This window comes from Microcaecilia unicolor, chromosome 10, assembly GCF_901765095.1.
Source record: "Microcaecilia unicolor chromosome 10, aMicUni1.1, whole genome shotgun sequence".
NCBI classification, from domain to species: domain Eukaryota; kingdom Metazoa; phylum Chordata; class Amphibia; order Gymnophiona; family Siphonopidae; genus Microcaecilia; species Microcaecilia unicolor.
Genome location: NC_044040.1, coordinates 1,677,005 through 1,698,262, shown reverse-complemented (window position 1 = coordinate 1,698,262; position 21,258 = coordinate 1,677,005). Strand labels below are relative to the sequence as shown.

The window sequence follows — 21,258 nt, the reverse complement described above, 5'->3', positions numbered from 1 at the left end:
GTCTAAATGTCATCTCACTTGTATTTAAGAAGTGATCCAGAAATAGTACAAAAAGAGTTCTTGCTGTCAGTGTGAGAAGTGATGAGGTCACCCAGAACTGCCTACGAATTATCCACAGCTCTGCACCAAATTCTTCCACCTCCTCCTCCTCCACCCGCCTAAAGTCACTGTTAGGCATTACGAATCCTTTCTGCATATGTAGGTCAGCCTGTAGGCACACTGAATATAACCAGTCACGCTTTTCATTCGCATTACTCACAGAAACATTTGCTTAGTTGCTGCCTTTTCAGAATGCTTGATTTTTGAATAATGTGATGCTTAGTATGTAATAACTGGGATTCAGTAGAAGGATATTCAAAGTGAGAGGGTTTTCCAGTGGTACTGACTGGTTAGTTCTGCTAAATCTTTCCTGCATCTTAATAGTGCACCAGGTCGGTCCATGGATGAAGTCAGAGGCTAAATGGTTATCAGCAATATTCAGACTTCTGACCACATAACTATGATATAAAAAAGGCAGTAGGGTACCAAGGGTGGAGCGGTCCGCCTCGGGTGCAGGCAGCAAAGGGATGCACGGAGCAGGTGTGTGGCTGTCGGCTCTGTCAGTCCCCTGCCCCCCTGATGTTACTTCCTGTTTCCAGGCAGAGGAGCAGCAGAGCTGATGGCTACACGTTTGCTCCATGTAGCCCCTTGCTAGGAGGAAAGGTCATGGGTGTTATGTGCTTCGGGGAGTGTGGTGCACTGGGGGGGAGTGACAAGTCAGGCTGGCGCAGTGGCAGCCCACCCCAGGTGGCCAACAAGCTAGGAACACCACTGCAAAAAAGGTGTCCAAATGGTTTTGGATAGCTAGTCATGTAACACAACTGTCCAGCACTTTTCAGACATTCTGTACTGGTCAAAATCCAGATACCAGCACTGAATATCTTGCTGGCATTTTTAAAAAATCATCACTGACCACAGTGGCTCAGTCTGGGGGTTTATTTCTTAGGCAAATTGTAGAACAATGCTCGTCAGGGACGCCCTTCTTTTTTCCATTATCGGCCGAGGACGCCCATCTCTTAACCACGTCCCCGTCCCGCCTTTGCTCCGCTGCCGACACGCCCTCGTTAACTTTGGTCATCCCCGTGACAGAAAGCAGTTGAGGACGCGAAGGAACGAGAAGGGCACAACAACACTTCGGCTGTCGGGGGTTTGGGTCCCCCGTCAGCACAGGTAGTACACAACGGCGATGGGGGGGGCGGTTTTTGGTGGTCTGGGGGGAGCGATGGGTTCTCGGAGGGGGGGATTGAGGGGGCCGTAGCGCGGGGGGTGACAGCTGATTCCAAGGCAAGGGGAGGAGTACCTACTCCTCCCCTTGCCTTGGAATCAGCTGTCATGAGGTCAGTGACGTCAGTGCATGTCTGCCTAGCAGACCACCTCCAACCTAGGGAGCCACAGTCCCAGGCACAGAACGTTGGAGGTGAGAATTATTATATACGATGGTACCTAAAAAATCGGCACTAATCATATTCTAATCGGCACCTAGATTTAGCCGCTAATTATAAAATATGCTTAGTTGATATTTCAGTGCCGATATCTGCTCGCATCCATTTATGCCAATGAAAAACTGGTGTAAATCTCAGCGCGTAGATTTATCTATCTATTTATTTATTTATTTTACAACATTTGTATCCCGCATTTTCCCACTTATTAGCAGGCTCAATGTGGCTTACAAAATACCGTAATGGTGAACGCCAAATATGGTAGGTAGGTATTTAGGTGCACTGGGCTATATTCTATAACTAGGTGCCTACATTTTGGAACTCCCCATGAAATGCCCATTTCCCCACCCATAACCACTCCCCTTTTTGCCTCCACGCATTAGAAGTTTGGCACACATCATTCCAGAATATGCTTAGTGAGTTGTGCACCTAATTTGTAATCAGTGCCAATTAGTGTTCATTAGTGCTTGTTAAGTGCTGCTATCAGCTCTCATTAGCCTGTTAAGCCAATTAAGTTACGCACCGTGTTATAGAATCCACGCCGATTTTGGCGCCTAAATCTAAGTGCACTATATAGAATCCGGGGGTTAGTGCCTCCTCCATGGCTCACTATGAATCAACTCAGCATTCAGATTTTTTTGTTTTTGGCACCCTTATCTCTGAAATGGTTTCCTTCCTTAAATACGGGGAACTCTCTCTGTCCTGTTACTTTAAGTAGGTATTTGGCACTTAGTGGCAGGGTGGGCAGCTTGGACCTTTCATCTATGTATAGTTTGGCTTATTTTGCCCTTCTACTGTGTGATTGTTGATCCTTCCTATTCCTCCATCCTTTTGCTTTTGATTGTCAACTGCTTTTGACCTTTTTGCTTCCTAAAAGTGACATATAAAGAATTAACTAACGTAAAGATAATTAAGTGATGTGTGGTAGAAGATATTTATCCATTTTTCTTTGCAGGTGCTGCTTGATTTATCTAACACTTCTCAACTTGACAATGCTCCTCGGTGGTATCCTTTGAAAGAACAGAGTGACAGCATTGACCATGGAAAGTCTCACTCAGGACAGAGCGGCCAACAACCTCCAAAGCCATCAGTCATCAAAAGCAGAAGTCATGGCATCTTCCCAGACCCTTCCAAAGGTATAAAGATGGGCATCAGTTTCTCTTTGCTGCAGCATTGGGCAGATAAAATCTTTCAGCCCCTGGAGTGGAAGAGTAGCCTAATGGTTAGCACAGCAGATAGTGAACCAAGGAAGCCTGGCTCAAAATCCCGTTACTCTTTCATGGGATCTTGGAAAATTAAATAATCCTCCATTGCCCCAGGTACAATGCAAGCCCTCCAGAGACAGAAACATACCTGAATGTAAATGTCTTTGAGCTGTTACTGAAAAGGCCTGAGCTAAACCCAAATCTGCAAGAAAGGTTCCTTCCTCTCCCAACTCTTCTGAAAACGCAAGGTACTACAGTTTCGCTTCATGAAGAGCTTCATATTTTGGGAATAATCAATTAGCTTTTTCTTCCCCTCTATCAATGGTGGTTAAAAACTCTTTTTATCCCTTAAGTCAAATTTGCTGGGGCACTTTCCTTTTATGGCAGTTCTTTCTTCCGTTTACTGATTCACTCATTAGTTTTATCATGTATTGATTACGGTAATTCAGTTTTGTATGGGATACCTCAGTATCAAATCCATCATTTTCAAAATGATAACTGGGGTTTCTAATTTCAGTGTCACTCCTTTACACAAAAATGAGTATTGGCTTCCTGTTAATTATCGTACTGAATTTAAGATGATTTTTTTTTTTTACTTTTCAAATTCTTAATTACAATATGCCACAATTTCTTTACTGCTTTCTCATTTCCTCCTCTCGCGCTCATCCTACCTTATATTTCACCCTCTCTTTGCAACTCACTCTTTACTTACATTTAGAAAAATCATCTGTAAGGTTTAAAGCCTTACTTAAAGCTTACTTTTTACCAAAGCTTTCTCCTAATTTTTAACTTATTTTTACATTGAGATGTTTGGGTTTCAGAGATATTAGTGTCTTGTCTACTTTCTTATAGACCACCCCTCCCCCCCACACACACACACTTTTGTGGTTTAGACTAATTAATTTTCCTCTTTCCCTTATATTTTAAATTTTGTAGTTTAGGCCTCATCTTCTGTTCGTCCCTTATAAACCCATTTTTCATTTTATGAAAACGAAATGTGTGGCTTCATCATAAATTTTCCAGAGGAGTCTTTCATGTTGCCAAGTGTCTTCTGAAAATCCATATACAATATATTGACCGTCTTGCTTTAAGTTTTTTATTTACACATCTTACTAGAATATTTTTTTGTCTACTAGATTGTAAGCTCTTTGAGCAGGGAATGTCTTTCTTCTATGTTTGTGAAGCACTGCGTACGATTTGTGGCGCTATAGAAATGCTAAATAGTAGTAGTTAGTAGAGTGAGCTGAGAGCCTGGTGAACTGGGTTCAATTCCCACTACAGCTCCTTGTGACCCTGGGCAACTCACTTAACCCTCCATTGCCCCAGGTACAACACTTCCATTGTGTACCGGCATATAATATATGTAAACCATTTTGGCTCTACCCACAGAAAAGTGATATATCGAATCCATGACCCTTTCTGGACATCCACTTTCATGAAATGTGTTACATGCAAATGCCAGCTTTTCCATGTACAGATCCCTGTGTGATTAGGGTTACCATATTTTGTCCCCCAAAAAGGAGGACGCAAGCCCTGCCCCCTTTCACACCCCACCCCTCTTTCACATCCACCCCTCCCCCTTTCATGCCCTCGCTCCGCCCCGTCACATTTTCCCCTCCCCCCTGTCACACACCCCATCACCCCCCTCCCCTTACCTTACTACTGCCCTGGTGGTCTAGTGACCTCTTCGGGGCAGGAAAGAGCCCCCTCTTTCCTGCCCGGAGCGCTGCCCTGCATGCATCCTTCCTGTTGCTGATCTCGGCGCTGATTCAAAATGGCCGCCGAGAGTTGAAGTCTCGCGAGGTCACTTCAACACTCGGCGGCCATTTTGAATCGGTGCCGAGATCAGCAACAGGAAGAATGCATGCAGGGCAGTGCTCCGGGCAGGAAGAAGGGGGCTCTTTCCTGCCCCGAAGGCAGAAGAGGTCACTAGACCACCAGGGCAGTAGTAAGTAAGGGGAGGGGAGGCTAGCAATCTGCCCGTTTGTCCGCCCACCAGCCTGCCCATTTGTCCAGAAATCCGGACAAACGGGCAGATTGGCAAAACCCGCCCGGTTGCCCGGACATGTCCTCAAAAAGAGGACATGTCCGGGTAAATCCAGACATATGGTAACCCTACGTGTGATGCAGTTCTTTTTTGAATGTGTTTCTTTGTCATAGTCTTCGCCTATTGTGAGTGCCACCAAATACATACATATTTCCTGTGGTCTTATAGGTGTTTTCAAAGATGTTCCATGTTCAGCGAGCCTGTTGAAAAGTACCAACTCGGTCTACCTAGACACTGTATGGCAAACTGACTTTCACATATTCCTCTGTTGCAAATTAAGCTGTCCTAGAGTATATCTAATTGCCTATTAGTGTCATAATGATACGGTACAAGAACCTATCAACAGAGGAAACAGCTTGGTGCTGACAAACCAATATTTATTATGTAAAATTTCAAAATGTAAATTTTGAGAACAAAAAAAATTGTCACTCAGACAATAAGAAAAATAAGCATTCGTCTACGGATGTGATAGAGAAAAAATAGCGATGCATCTGTTTCAATTGTTAGATTGCAACAAAAGCCAGGTTGGTGGTCCCTAATCATAGTGATGATACAAGTCCTACGTTACTAACCCCGTTGTATTTGAACTACTGGAGAGCATCCGGCATTGCCAGGATAGAAAGCAGGGTGATGTCAAAAGAGCAATATTGTCTGCTTTCCTCTCAAAAGAACGATTAGAAGTGTTGATGGGGAGGACAAGTGTGAGTCATGGGGAAGATGTCATGTAAATTCCCGTAATGCTTATTTCATCTTTCATTTATCAGACATGCAGGTACCCACCATTGAAAAATCTCATAGCAGTCCTGGTAGCTCGAAGTCATCCTCTGAAGGTCACCTTCGCTCTCATGGACCCTCACGTAGCCAAAGCAAAACCAGTGTCACTCAGACGCATCTGGAAGATGCCGGGGCAGCCATCGCTGCTGCTGAAGCAGCCGTCCAACAACTTCGTCTTCAACCAAGTACAAGAGAGAAATAAGTTCCTCCACCGCTCCCTATTCCCACTTTCATTAGCTCCTGTCCTTGCTTTCTTTTCATTCTGTTCAATGTTCTTTGCTTTGTTTGAACACTGTAGAGAGTGATGCAGGTGAGCATCACCCTCTTAGAAGGTTTACGTATCCTGTATGTAGACTGCAATGCAACTGGCTGTTTCTCCATAACCGAGTCCTGTCAGTCACATGTTGTAATAGAATTCTACATGTCATGTTGTCCTAGACTATCACATCTGTCATTACATTGTTTCTGAAAGTCTCAGTCCTGTGAAGAATTAGTCCTTGAGATTATTTTTCTAAGCATTACTCTTAAAGTGACATCAATAAGTTATGATGATAAAGCTACAACACATGGCAACATTTTCTGTTAAACCTGCAACCAAAAATATCGAATCCAGATGGATTTTATATAGAACATATTGGGGCCGTTATTCAGACCGCAGGAGTTAGACTGGCTAACACCTGTGGTTGGTGCTCACCTCAGGTATTCAATTCCAGGCAGTTTCCAGTGACCAGCATTGAATATCCGGTTTGTTTTGTGCAGTTTAAAGATATCTGGCTAAGTCAATATTCAGACTTAGGGGCCCTTTTACTAAGATGCATAGGCGCCTGCGTGGTCCAACGTGCATCAATTTGGAACTACCACTATTGCGAGCCCCGGGTGGTAATTCCATTTTTTATGCGTGTCTGATATGAGCGGCAGAAAATATTTTTCTATTTTCTACCGTATGGCACTAACCGGCAGTGTACGTGTGCTGACGATTACCGCCTGGTTAATGCGTGAGACCTTACTGCTAAGTCAATGGGTGGCGGTAAGGTCTGAGGCCCAAAATGGACACGTGCCAATTTTTATTTTGCCACACATCCATTTTTGGCCAACAAAAAGGCCTTTTTTTGCAGGTGCACTGAAAAATGGACCTGAGCGCGTCCAATACACCAGCACAGGCCACTTTTCGGCGCACCTTAGTAAAGGACCCCTCAGCTGGCTATCTTTAAACCGGCCAAAGATATCTCACTTTTTCACGCAGCCAAATATGGCCGCTAAACCGGATTTCAAAATAGGTGGATAGCAGGTTATATCGGGCAATATAACTGGCAATCTGTTGGCCACTAGCTGGGGATATTCAGCTGGGGGGGGGGGGGGTAGACAGTTAAGGGCTATTTAACTGGTCATCAGCTGTTCTGGCCGGTTAAATAGCGCAGAATATCTAAGGGATTGTTTTCCATTGTTTGCCTATTTTGAATAATTTCATTCCCTCATAAGAACAAAGTTTAGTATCATATGTCATTATTGCCTCTAAGAGACGATGTTGTGCTCCCTGTACTATCCCTTACTCCTTTACCTTTTGATATATGTTTAGTTTGTGTGTGTGTGTGTGTGTGTGTGTGTGTGTGTTAAACATTTGTGATTTTAATATTCTTATTATACACTGCTTTGACCATCTTGTAGCTAAAGCAGTAGATCAAGCAGTCAATAAACAGAAACAAATTATGCTCATTTTCAAAGCACGTAGACTTACAAAGTTCCATTAGTTACTAAGGGGCCCTTTTACCAAGCTGTGGGGAAAAGGGTCCTGCGCTGGTGGTGGGGGCCACTTTTCCCATGCACCAGGGCCCTTTTTATCGCAGCGGGTATAGAAGCCTCTAGCACACATGTGGCCTTATTTTCGAAAGTGATGGGCGCCCATATTTCGACCCAAATCTGGAGATGGGTGCCCATTCGCAAAGGCGCCCAAATCGGTATAATCGAAAGCTGATTTTAGGCGCCTGCAACTGCACTCTGTTGTGGGAACGAACAAAGTTGACGGGGGCATGTTGGAGGTGTGGTGAAGGCGGTACTGGGGCGTGTTTATCGGCCGAGCAGAGATGGGCGCCTTCGGCCGATAATCGAAAAAATGGCCATTTTTAGCGAGAATTTAGGTCACTTTTTTTGGACCCTTTTTTTTCACGAACAAGTTCCAAAAAAGTGCCCTAAATGACCAGATGACCACTGGAGGGAATCAGGGATTACCATCCCTGACACACATGGCTATGCAATAAGACAACTCTTACCGCATGGCCATGCGACAGGGACCCCATACCTCCACCCATTGAGGTGGCGATAAGGGCTCCCACTCTAACCTGGCGTTAACCGGGTAGTGCGCGGTGATACCCGATTGCTGCCGGGTTACCTCCATGCAAGCCATTTCCCAAGATTTTCTTTTTCCCCTGGAAATGGCACACGCTCGGGGCGGGTCTACCGCCGGCAGCTGCGTTGTGCCGACGGTAGTCCCAAACGAGCGAGCGGTAAGCCCGAATTGGACTTAATGTCGCTCTGTTAAAGGGCCCCTAAGTGCTTTGAAAATGAGCCTCCATGTATCATACTGAAAACGCAAGAACCAGAATAAAAAAACGAAAAAGCTGAAGCAACAGGTCACTTCATTGCCCGATGTACTCATTCCAGTCAGATAGAAAAAAAAACACATTGAGTGATTGCCCTCTTGGATTTTATTCTATCTGACATACGTTCCATTTGATTATCTATTTTATGGCATGGCTTTTATAGAGGATCAAGACATGGTTTGTTTGCCATCTGGAAAATGTGAGGGCTGTTAAATTAACACATTAAGGGGCTCATTTTTTAAACAGAAAACATCCAAAAAGCAGAAGAAAGCAACAGATGGACATTTTTGTTGCCAAAAATCCAAAGCTTACAGAAGAACTTAGGGATAGCATTACCGGGTCAGACCAATGGTCCATCTAGCCCAGTATCCTGTTTCCAACAGTGGCCAATCCAGGTCACAAGTACCTGGCAGAAACCCAAATAGTAGCAACATCCCATGTAGAACCCCAAAGAGTAGCAAGATTCTAGAATCCTAAAGAATAACAAGATTCCATGCAGAATTTCAAAGTGTAACAACATTCCATGTAGAACCCCAAAGAGTAGCAAGATTCCATTCAGAATCCCAAGTACATAAGTGCTGCCATATTGGGACAGAGCAAAGGTCCATCAAGCCCAGCATCCTGTTTCCAACAGTGGCCAATCCAGGTCACAAGTACCTGGCAGAAACCCAAATAGTAGCAACATCCCATGTAGAACCCCAAAGAGTAGCAAGATTCTAGAATTCTAAAGAATAACAAGATTCCATTCAGAATTTCAAGTAGTAGCAGCATTCCATGCTACCAAGAGTCGATATGTTCGCCACTTGGTTTTTGGACGTTTTCATCAAAATGTTCAAAATTGAAATTTAGATGTCATATCAAAATGCCCCTTCACATCAGCACAGATTTCATCTGCTAATTGTTCTGCTAATTCCAATACCATGGGTTTTGTGCAGCTGCGGTGTCTAACCCAAAACGCCTGTACATTTTTATGCTATGATACAAGAAACGCCAGTTTAATTATCTTGTCCTGTGAGGTTTGAGTGACACTTGAGCTTTAGAAAGGGAGAGAAAGTGGATGCCAAGACTGCGCCAACCACTACTGGCAAAAGAACACCACCAAAAGTGGGTTTGGACTAGTTTTTATCTCCAACTCACAGAGCCAGTTAGGGAATCTGTGATGACTGGAATGGGTGTATAAAAGTGAAAAATAAGGTGCAACCACACTTTGAATAGTAAGTGCAATTCTGGTCACCACATTTCAAAAAAGATATAGCAGCAGAAGACAAGGTACAGAGAAGGATAACGACAATGATAAAGGGGATGGGACAACTTCCCTTTGAGGAAAGGCTAAAGATCTATAAAATATTAAATGGAGTTTACTCTTTCCAAAAATACTAAGACTAGGGGGCGTGGAATGAAGCTACAAAGTAGTAAATTTAATACAAATTGGAGAAAATTTGTCTTCACTCAACGTGTAATTAAACTCTGGAATTCGTTGCCAGAGAATGTGGTAAAGACGGTTAGCTTAGTGTCGTTTAAAAAGACTCTGGACGGCTTCCTAAAGGAAAAGTCAATAGGCCATTATTAAATTGACTTGGGAAAGTCCACTGCTTATTTCTGGGATAAGCATCAAAAAATGTATAGAGCTTTTCTGGAATCTTGCCAGGTATTTGTGACCTGGATTGGCCACTGTTGGAAACAGGATATTAGGCTTGATGGACCTTTGGTCTGTCCCAGTGTTTCAATACTTATGTACTTATGATATGAACCACTTGTTTACTCATTCCAAAAATAAAAGGACTAGGGGGCATGCAATGAAGCTACTAAGTAGTACATTGGAGAGAATATTTTGTTACTCAATGTGTAATTGAACTCTGGAATTTGTTGCCAGAGAATGTGGTAGAAGCAGTTAGCTTTGCAGGGTTTAAAAAAGTTTGGCTAATTTCTTAAAAGAAAAGTCCATAAGCCATTGTTAAAATGGACTTGGGAAAAATCCACTGCTTATTTCTAGGATATATGATACACAAACCGGTAGAGATAGTAGTGGGAGCTTCTAGAATCTTGTTGGTAAATGTGTAGTCTTCAGAGTATGTTAATATATATCGATTCTCTTATATATATATATAAAGTGGGGAAGTCTCATATGATCCCCAGGGTACTACTTTTGTCACCAGTGTAGGTGACAAGTACCTGGCAGAAACCCAAATCGTGGCAACACTCCATACTATAAATCCCAGGGCCAGCAGTTGCTTCCCTTGTCTGTCTCAATAGCAGACTATGGACTTTTCCTCCAGGAATTTGTCCAAACCTTTTTTAAACCCAGATATGCTAACCACTGTTACCACCTCCTCCGGCAAAGAGTTTCCAGAGCTTAACTATTATTTGTTTTAAAAGTATTTCCATGTAACTTCCTTGAGTGTCCCCTAGTCTTTGTACTTTTGAAACGAGGAGAAAATCAATTTACTTCTACTCGATCTACACCAGTCAAGTTACCAATCAGATTCTAGCTTTACTTCTGTCTTGAATAATGAAATGCTCTCTTTTATTCAGAGTTCAGTAGATCTGCAGCAGGCTTGTTAAAATGAGATGTAACGATGTCAGAACTGGTTCAATTCATACAAAGGTTTTGGTGACACATTTTTTCCTCTGTACAGCAAGACCTACGATGCACCGAGCTGCAGAATCCACCGTCTCAACCACCTCATCTGCCAGCAGTTTTGGTAGTGGCTACAGTATGGATAGTGAGGGGAGCAGCACCATGGGGGACAATGCAATGTTTGCTGTTCCAAAAATGTAAGGCTCTCCTTGAACATAAACAGAAGATCTTAAATATACTTTCCTGCCCTATGAAGTAAATTTGCATTATTTGAATATATCATGCTCAAAGATACGTCTAGTAGTGCTATAGAAATAATAAGTAGTAGTAGTATCCTCTAAGTACCGAGAAAACTGAGTTCAGTGGGGGTATTTCCCTACAGGTCACCTAAAGTTAGGCACTGAATATGTGTAACTTAATTAGTTAACTAGCTAATCAGCATTGTCAATTAAATGTTAAGCAATTATCAGCACTAATTGGCATTAAGATTTATGCGCACAAGTCGCTAAGCATATTCTGTAACGCGGTGCACATAAATTTTAAGTTGCATAGTTGAAAAGGGGGCATGGCGAAAGGCGGGGTGTGGGCATTTCTAAAATCTATGCCACGTTGTTATAGGCTACACCCGCTCTGCCCCTAATTCAGACATCTGGATTTACACCAAGTCAAACTTGCTGATTAGCTAGTTAACTAATTAAGTAAAACTTGGTGTAAATGGCTGTGACTAAATATGGTCTTGTGGAGAGGCGCTCGGCATATTCTGTATACCGTGTGGAAATTTAAGCCTATTCTATAAAATTTAGGCGTACGTTAGAGAATTTGCCTTGGCGTATTTTTTTCCGCATGGAATTTTCAGGCTCCATATATAGAATCTAGCACTATGTGTGGATACTGGTGTGTCAGAAAAAAAATACACAGACCTTCATAGAAACCAACGTGGTAACCTGGATCTTTTAATGCACCGATATGGGGCCTGACTGCAAAATTGCTTCATTTGCAATTGGTGACACTTATGTGCAGAATTTTAGGCTAAATATGTCATTAAGTGGCCAAAGCTTTGGGTTTTCAGTTGGGGTGAGATTTGAGGCTGAAGTACACATGAAGAGCAGTGAAATTTAACCACACTCTATTTATTTATTTGGTACATTTTTATCCCACGTTTTCCCACCTATTTGCAGGCTCAATGTAGCTTACGTAGTACCATAAAGGCGTTCACCAAGTCCGGTAGAGAAACAAATACAAGGTGATGTTGTGGTCGAATAAGGTTCATCTGTTTCAAACACAATTTAAACCATGCTTATTTGCACAGGTACATAGAAGATTGAAAAAACAGTATTTACTTGTGTAAATGTGCATATTGCAGGGGGATGTGGTTTGTGTGGTTCTAGTTTAGGACCCATTTCAGAAGGGGATACTCATCTGTGATCAGTATGATCAACCTTAGGGTTTACAGCTGCTCCCAGTACAGGTAGGTTTTGTAATTTTGGGCAGAGTTCAACAGGGGGGATTAGGAGAGATCACTCTCTCAACCTCTATTGTTCCCTCCCCCCCGAAGAAGAATTGATTGTGCCCAGTCATTGCAGGCTCTTTATGTTTACATTTCCAAAATGTAAACATGGTGAGATAACTCATACTGTGTGAGCAGGCAATGAGGAGCCCTTACCACCACCCATTGAGGTGGTGACAAGGGCTCCAGCACTAACCCAGTGCTAACCGGGCAGTGCGCGGTAATGCCCGATTAGAAACACAGAAATATAGAAACATGACAGCAGATAAGGGCCAAATGGCCCATCAAATCTACCCTTCCTCAGTACCCACTAACTCCTCCTTTTCCTAAGGGATCCCATGTGCCTATCCCACGCTCTTCATCTCCACAACCTCCACCAGGAGGCCATGCCACGCATCCACCACCCTTTCTGTGAAAGAGTATTTTCTTAGATTCCTCCTAAGCCTATTCCCGCTTAACTTCATCCTATGCCCTCTCATTCCAGAGTTTTCCTTCATTTGAAAAACACTCTCCTCCTGTACATTAATGCCACTGAGGTATTTAAACGTCTCTATCATATCTCCTTTCTCCCGCCTCTCCTGCAGTGTATACATGTTAAGGTTCATGAGCCTATCACTATATGTTTTATGATCGAGACTGCTTACCAATTTAGTAGCCGCCCTCTGGACCAACTCCATCCTGTTTATATCTTTCCATAAGTGCGGTCTCCAGAATTGCACGCAGTACTCTAAATGGGGCCTCACCAGAGACTTATACAAGGGCACTATCACCTCTTTTTTTCCTGCAGGTAATCCCTCTCTTTATGCACCCAAGCATCCTTCTGGATTTCATCATCGTCTTTTCTACCTGTTTGGCCACCTTAAGGTCATCAGACACAATCACCCCCAAGTCCTGTTCTTCTTTCTTACACAGAAGCACTTCAACCCCTACATTGTAGCATGCCCTTGGATTCTTGTAACCCAACTGCATGACCCTGCATTTCTTAGCATTAAATCTTAGTTGCCAGTTATGGGACCATTCTTCAAGCATTGCTAGATCCTTTTTCATGCCATCCACACTCTCTGGGGTGTCCACCCTATTAGAGCTTGGTATCATCCACAAAGAGACAAACCTTATCAGACAGCCCTTCCACAGTATCACTCACAAAGATGTTAAAAAGAGCCGGGCCGAGAACCAGTCCCTGCTGTACACCACTGATAACATCCCTTTCCTCAGAGCAAGCTCCATTCACCACTGTCTTCTCCCATTTAACCAGTTTTTAACCCAGACAGTCACTTTAGGTCCCATACCCATATCCTACTCTGTATTGCTCACTAGAAGCTGTAGTCCCATCCCCGGAGACTTACCAGCCTCATTGGGATTAATTCTCTCTATATGCTACTATATATTCGCCCCAGAGTTCTATTTTCTTTTCCAGAACCTTATCAGCTTCCTTGCACCTACTTTTACTCTATATTCAACTCTGTATATATTCCCAGAGTTGGTTCTCTCCTCTCCGGAACCTGTAAGCCACATTGAGGCTACTGCTATGCGGGAAAATGTGGGCTAGAAATGTAATAAATAAATAAATACCAAGGGCATTCAGTTTATCAAACAGTCGCCTGTGCGGAACTGTGTCAAAGGCTTTGCTAAAATCCAAGTACACAACATCTAGCGCCCCTCCCACATCCAACTGTTTGGACAACCAATCAAAGAAACTGATGAGATTTGTCTGACACGACCTACCTCTAGTGAAGCCATGCTGCCTCAGGTCCTGCAAGCCATTTCATTCGAGAAACCTCACGATCCTCCACTTTAGAAGCGTTTCCATTAGTTTACTCACCATCGAGGTCAGACTGACAGGTGTGTAATTCCCAACATCCTCATTACTTCTGCTCTTGTGCAGCGGGACCATATTCGCCCTTCTCCAGCCAGGTTAGCGCTGTGCAAGCCATTCCCGGGGGTTTTCTTTTTCCCCCGGAAATGACATGCGCTCGGGGCGGGACTAGCACTGGCGGCCATGTTGGGCTGGCGGTAGTCCCGGAAGAGGGAGCGGTAAGCCCGCGTTGGGCTTACCGCTGCTTTGTAAAATGGTCCCTGGATGTTATAGACATTGGCAATTGTAAAATGGTTACAGCTTCTGCCTGTAACTGGGGGGGGGAGCATGATGTGCATTCCTGCATGTATTTTAGAAAAACTCTATGTCAGCTAAAATACTTCCGGAATTTGACATGTTCTGACCAGGGGCATAGCCAGACTTCGGCGGGAGGGGAGGTCCAGAGCCCGAGGTGAGGGAGCACATTTTAGCCCCCCCCCCCCCGGCGACCCCTGCCATTGCCGACCGCCACCGCCGCCACCACCAACAACTTTGACCCCCCCTGCTGATGACCCTCTTGACACCCCCTCCCGCCGCCAACCCTCCCCCGCCATCGCCTACCTTTGCTGGCGGGGGACCCCAACCTCTGCCAGCCGAGGTCCTCTTCTTCCAGCGCAAGGCTTTGTTCTGTTTCTGTGAGTCTGACATCCTGCCAGTGCTAGTCCTGCCCCGAGCGCATGCCATTTCCGGGGGAAAAAGAAAACCCCCGGGAATGGCTTGCACAGCGCTAACCCAGCTGGAGAAGGGTGGATATGGTCCCGCTGCACAAGAGCAGAAGTAATGAGGACGTTGGGAATTACACACCTGTCAGTCTGACCTCGATGGTGAGTAAACTAATGGAAACGCTTCTAAAGTGGATGATCGTGAGGTTTCTCGAATGAAGAAGAGGACCTCGACTGGCAGAGGTTAGGGTCCCCTGCCAGCAAAGGTAGGCAACGGCGGCGGTGGGGGAGGGTTGGCGGCGGGAGGGTCGAGGGGGGTCGTCAGCAGGGGGGTCCAGGGCCAAATCTACGGGGGCCCAGGCCCCCCTGGCCCCACGTAGCTACACCACTGGTTCCGACCAGCACATCTGATTTGTACGTTCTTTCTAAATGCTGAAATATCAGGAATACCTTTAAGTGGATAAGGCAGCATTTTCAACCTTTGGGCTTGAACTCCACGTTCCGATCTTTAAGCTTCAGTGTTGGTCACCCTGATGATCTCTTCTTTTACTGCTGCAACTGGTGAAGAGTCAGTGATTGTTTGAGCTGCTTCTTCAGAAATTAAGTCAAAACCTGCACTGCACCAGTTTCGTATTGATCTTCCAAGCCATCCCTGCTGCAGATGAAAACAAATTAGCACTGAGCAGTAGCAGAAATGATTCTAATTATAGTTTATATTCGAAGCATATAATTATTTTAATCTTAAATTTTAATGATTACATAAGCTTGTGAGATGATCTGGTAACCTGCCATGAAATGATTTCTCAGGCCAGCTGTTGTTCATGTTTCCTTAGGATTCCTGTTATTATTCCTAGTTAGTAATATTTCTCTACCACCTCCCTTTCCCAATTGACTCACTGAAGGCAGTTAACATAAGAAGGAAGAAAAGCCACAGCATCACATCCAGCTTTTCTGTCACTGGCAATGGCAAGTCCAGGGCACAAGGTCCTGCTAGTTGTCATGGCTTGTTTTCAGGGATGGGCCATAGCTCTCCAAATCTGCCTGCCTAATCATTTTTTATGGACTTTTCCTCCAAGAACTTATGCAAATCTCTTTGCTAATTAGTCACCTTGATGACTTCCTCCAGCAAATTATCCCACAATTTATTTGTGTATATAAAAAATATTTATATTCCGCCAATCAATATTTTCTACATGGCATTAAACCATAAGAAATATGTATACTATTAAAATAAACAACGTACACAAATACAACTTAAAGGACATCTCCAGATACTTATTCAAAAATCAAAGGGCATTTTTACATGTTTTTCAGCATTTTTCAAAGTGCAGAAATATTAACGTCTTGGTACATTAAACGGTAAATATCGGGTACTAAATTCTGTAAATGGTACCAAAAAAAAACAGCATTTAGTGCTATTCTATAAATGGCAAATAAAGTTAGACATTTATATATAATAATACTTAGCACCGGGAACCATAACTTAATTTCAGCGCAACCATTTACACCAAAAAAACTTTGATGTAAATCCCCTTGCCAAAATTAAGTGCAGATCCCCGTTATTCTATAAAAATGTGCATAAATTGTGGGAATGCCCTTGATCTGCCCATGACCTACCCAAAGCCACGCCCCTTCCTGGACTCTCACGTATAACTCGGATTCCATGGCTACATTTATCCACACAGATTTTTAATTAAGTCCAATTAGCACCAATTATTGGAGCTATTTAGCTTGTTAGTCAATTAAATTGTGCATGCCCAAATTTCCGCGTGTAATTTTTAGGAACCTTTATAGAAGTTTGGGGTTTGAAGGATAGTTGGCACTTTGTACTAAAGTTTCATGAAGGACCTCATGTGCAACTTTCTTTAAATTAGTCACCTTACTTTCTAACTCCTTGTCCTCTCTTACCTACCTGAGGACCCCTTTTACCAAGCCATGGGTCACACGGCCATTTCGGGGAGGAGCCCTTATCGCCATCCATTGAGGTGGTAGTAAGGGCTCCCGCGCTAATCCGGCAGTAACCTGCCCAATTACCGCCGGGTACATATATATTTTTTTGTAGCGCTGGATATGACAGCATGCTAGGGGTGGGAACTAGCTCCAGGCTGCTGTGGTAGCCCGGCAGTACTTCCTTTTTAGCTAGCAGTAAGCCCGCATTGCGCTTACCGCTGCGTTGTAAAAGGGGCCCTATATGCTCCTTCTTTGCTTATACTTTACGTTGTCTATTAAAATGTTCTATTACGTATTGTGTTGACATTGTAAGTACTATACTGTGCCACACTTTCTATTGTTATTTGAATATTTTTACTGCTGTTATTGTCTATTGCTTGTGTTTGATTCTCACTGTACACTGCCTTGAGTGAATTCTTTCAAAAAGGCGATAAATAAATCCTAATACATAAATAAATAATAAATTAAAATGTATGACCTGGTTTCCAAATTATTTTTACAGGGGAAAGATGGGCCAAAATGGACAAGAGCCAGTAAAGCAGGCGGGACTGGGCCTAACTGAAGTCGAAGGTAGTAAACCCAGTATATTTCTATATTTCCTCTACCTTTTCGATAAATGTGAATATCAGTTTATGGCGTGATGCATAAGAAGAAGAAGTAGTTTCTTTCATATATATCAAGTAGAAATCTATTTTTGCCTAGTAGAACAGTCTTTCATAACTTGGGGTTCTATTGTTCAAAGTGGCTTGGAGGAGTGGCCTAGTGGATAGAGCACCGGTCTTGCAATCCAGAGGTGGCCGATTCAAATACCACTACTGCTCTTTGTAATCTTGGGCAAGTCACTTAACCCCCCATTGCCTCAGGTACAAACTTAAGATTGTGAGCCCTCCTGGGACAGAGAAATATCCAGAGTATCTGAATATAACTCACCTTGAGCTACTACTGAAAAAGATGTGAGCAAAAGCTAAATAAATAAAGATTCCATTCAGAATAGCTACATTCCATGTAGAACCTCGAAGAATATCAAGATTCTGGAATTCTAAAGAGTGACAAGATTCCACGCAGAATCTAAAACAGTAGCAACATTCCATATAGAACCCTGGAGGAGTGGCCTAGTGGTTAGAGCACCGGTCTTGCAATCCAGAGGTGGCCAGTTCAAATCCCACTGCTGCTCCTTGTGATCTTGAGCAAGTCACTTAACCCTCCATTGCCTTCCTAGGACAGAGAAATATCCAGAGTACCTGAATGTAACTCACCTTGAGCTACTACTGAAAAAGGTGTGAGCAAAATCCAAATAAATAGAGTGAGCAAAGTTGTACCTTCTGCATTGGGCACATCCATTTGCAGTCTTCTATTTTATTTGCTATGAAGTTCAAAGTGTTTGCCAAAAACTAAGGCTAAGAAAGTGCATCACTCGCCCAGCAACAAGTGTGCTTTCACCAGTTTTTATACCAGAGCTCACTTCCTGTTTTGTCTCCAGCACAACAATTAGCTACAGAGAATACCATGGTTCTTATTTGCACATCCGTAAGACTTTGGAGACGATTCAAAGAAGTTTTTTTCTAAACAGGCATATATTTAGCACAGAAAAGGAAACAATTGCAACTAAGATGGTTAAATCCAAAATCCAAGGAAGTTTAACTGCCCTTTTACTAAGCCGCATAAGCGTCTACACGCGCCCAATGCTCGCCAAAATGGAGTTACCGCCCAACTACCGCGTGACTCTTGCGATAATTTCATTTTTGACGTGCGTCTGAAAAATATTTTCATTTTTGGGCATGCGTAACGGGAGCGTATCAAGTGGCATTTGGCATGCATAGGTCTATACCGCTCGGTCAGTGGCTGGCGGTAAGGTCTCAGACCCAAAATGGACGCGTAGCAATTTTCATTTTGACACACGTTCGTTTTCAGCCAAAAAAAATAAGGCGTTTTTTGTAGGTGCACTGAAAAATAATTTTGCGTGTGCCCAAAACATGCGTCTACACTACCACAGGCCATTTTTCAGCGCACCTTAGTAAAAGGACCCCTTAATATATCTTAATATAGCAACTCCATCTTATCAGGTCTAAGCGATTTACAAATACATTTCTTAAAAACTGACATGGAAGGAATGCCACATTAAATGGGAAACGAAGAGCAACATCACAGCAAATCGTTCACACAGATAGTCAAAAAACTGCCTAACAGGCTCCTCAGCAAACTGAGGGCAATCCTTATTCCGAACTATCAAAGGCAATAATAGAAACTGTGTTTTCTAAAGCACTTTAACATGAGTATAGGACAGCTTTGCTTGCAAAGACACAGTTTATTACAAAATACTGGGACAACATTGAAAACCCCCAAAACTATGATGTGTGTGTTCAAGGCAGTGGCGTAACCAGACTGCCAATTTTGGATGGGCCTGAACCTAAAGTGGGTGGGCACAAAATTTTCTCTCTATCACCCTTCCCCAGCAAAATTTAGTCACACTAATCAGATGCATTTGTCACACAGGGTAAAGTGCTGCTTTTCAGTGCATCAGGTTTCAGAAAATAATTTATTTAATAGCCTAACACCCTTTTCAATGAGCTTTCAGAGGCCAAAACCTCCTGCCTCAGGTCAGCATAACGCTGTTATGGTATCCTCTCCTGACCTAAGGAAGGAAGTATTGGTCTCTGAAACTTTATTAACACAGGTACCATATTACTTTATCCTAAATTAAAATAAAATTATTTTCTTTACCTTTGTTGTATGGCCATTTACTATTTCTCATTGTGTTGCTCCCAGTCTCTAGATTCTGCTTTCCTTCGTCTTTCTCTTGCCAGGGTTTCCTGTCCATTCACCACCTATGGCTTTTCATCTTTTCCTCACCCTTGTTCTCCACATGCTCCTTCCTCTTATTCTCCAGTCTTTCCCTACTCTGTCCTCTCCCTCTTTCCATCCAGCAGCTCCCCTCTTTCTTTTGCATCCAGCGTCTCCTTTTTCTCCCTACCCTTCCATCCAGTGTCTTCCCTCTTTCTCTCCTCATCCTTCCACCCATCTACCCTCTCTCCTGATCCTTCCATCTAGTGTCTGTATCTCTGTACCCTTTTCTGTTCAGTCTCCCCTCTCTCTCTCTCCACATCCTTCCAGTCTCTCCCTTTTCTCTCTGCATCCTTCCATCCATCTCCCCTCTTTCTCTCCCTATCCTCCCATGCCCAGCAGCTCTCCCTTCCCTCCAGTCCCTTCTTCCTCTCCCTCCCATGTCCCAGTGGCTCTCTCCCTTCCCTCCAGTCCCTTCTTCCTCTCCCTCCCATGTCCCAGCGGCTCTCTCCCTTCCCTCCAGTCCCTTCTTCCTCTCCCTCCCATGTCCCAGCGGCTCTCTCCCTTCCCTCCAGTCCCTTCTTCCTCTCCCTCCCATGTCCCAGCGGCTCTCTCCCTTCCCTCCAGTCCCTTCTTCCTCTCCCTCCCATGTCCCAGTGGCTCTCTCCCTTCCCTCCAGTCCCTTCTTCCTCTCCCTCCCATGTCCCAGCAACTCTCTCCCTTCCCTGCAGCCCCTTCCTCCTCTCCCTCCCATGTCCAGCAGCTCTCTCCCTTCCCTCCAGTCCTTTCTTCCTCTCCCTCCCATGTCCCAGCAGCTCTCTCCCTTCCCTCCAGTCCCTTCTTCCTCTCCCTCCCATGTCCCAGCAGCTCTCTCCCTTCCCTCCAGTCCCTTCTTCCTCTCCCTCCCATATCCAGTAGCTCTCTCCCTTCCCTCCAGTCCCTTCTTCCTCTCCCTCCCATATCCAGTAGCTCTCTCCCTTCCTTCCAGTCCCTTCTTCCTCTCCCTCCCATGTCCCAGCAACTCTCTCCCTTCCCTGCAGCCCCTTCCTCCTCTCCCTCCCATGTCCCAGCAGCTCAGCCATTTTTCCTCCAGGTCCACCCATCCGCATCCTTCGCGCGCTGTCTCTATCCCTTTTGTCCCACGGAGGCAGTGCTTCCTTCCTGCCCTGTCTTCTCCCCAAGCTCCGCTGCATTGGTCCCTCCCTGCAAGTGGAATCCTCCTTCGCCGGTCGCGCTGCACTGCCATGCAATTGCACACGCAGCTTTGCTCCCCCCCCTGCCGCGTTCATCCGGCCCTAAACAGGAAGTGCATCACAGAGGGCCAGATAGACGCGGCAGGGGGAGGAGCGTAGCTGCGTGTGCAATTGCATGGCAGCGCAGCGCGACCGGCGAAGGAGGATTCTACTTGCAGGGAGGGACCGATGCAGCGGAGCTTCGGGAGAAGACAGGGCAGGAAGGAAGCGCTGCCTCCGTGGGACAAAAGGGATAGAGACAGCAATGCGGATGAGCGGGCCTGGAGGGAAAATGGGTGGGCCTGGGCCCGTCCAGGCCCACCCTTGGCTACGCCCCAGGTTCAAGGCATATGATTAAAGGCTTAAGAGGTTAGGGCTCTTCTGCTTGGAAAAGAGACGGCTGAGGGGAGATATGATTGAGGTCTACAAAATCCTTAGTGGTGTAGAGCGAGTAGAAGTGAATCGATTTTTCACTCTTTCAAAAAGTACAAAGACAAGGGGGTCAATTCATGAAGTTACGTGATGATACCTTTAAAACAAACAGGTGAATATTTTTTTTCACTCAATGAATAGCTAAGTTCATTGCCAGAGG

At 44.4% G+C, this 21,258-nt stretch overlaps 1 protein-coding gene across 1 annotated transcript in view; it reads left to right on the top strand.

Moving 5' to 3' along the window:
* Positions 1–21,258, top strand: part of PCLO (piccolo presynaptic cytomatrix protein) — a 371,777-nt gene that overhangs the window by 321,576 nt on the left and 28,943 nt on the right. The window contains exons 20-23 of the mRNA XM_030216678.1: positions 2,434–2,614; positions 5,495–5,689; positions 10,738–10,876; positions 17,156–17,223. Coding sequence (XP_030072538.1) covers positions 2,434–2,614; positions 5,495–5,689; positions 10,738–10,876; positions 17,156–17,223 — 583 coding nt within the window. The remainder of the gene's footprint in view (positions 1–2,433; positions 2,615–5,494; positions 5,690–10,737; positions 10,877–17,155; positions 17,224–21,258) is intronic.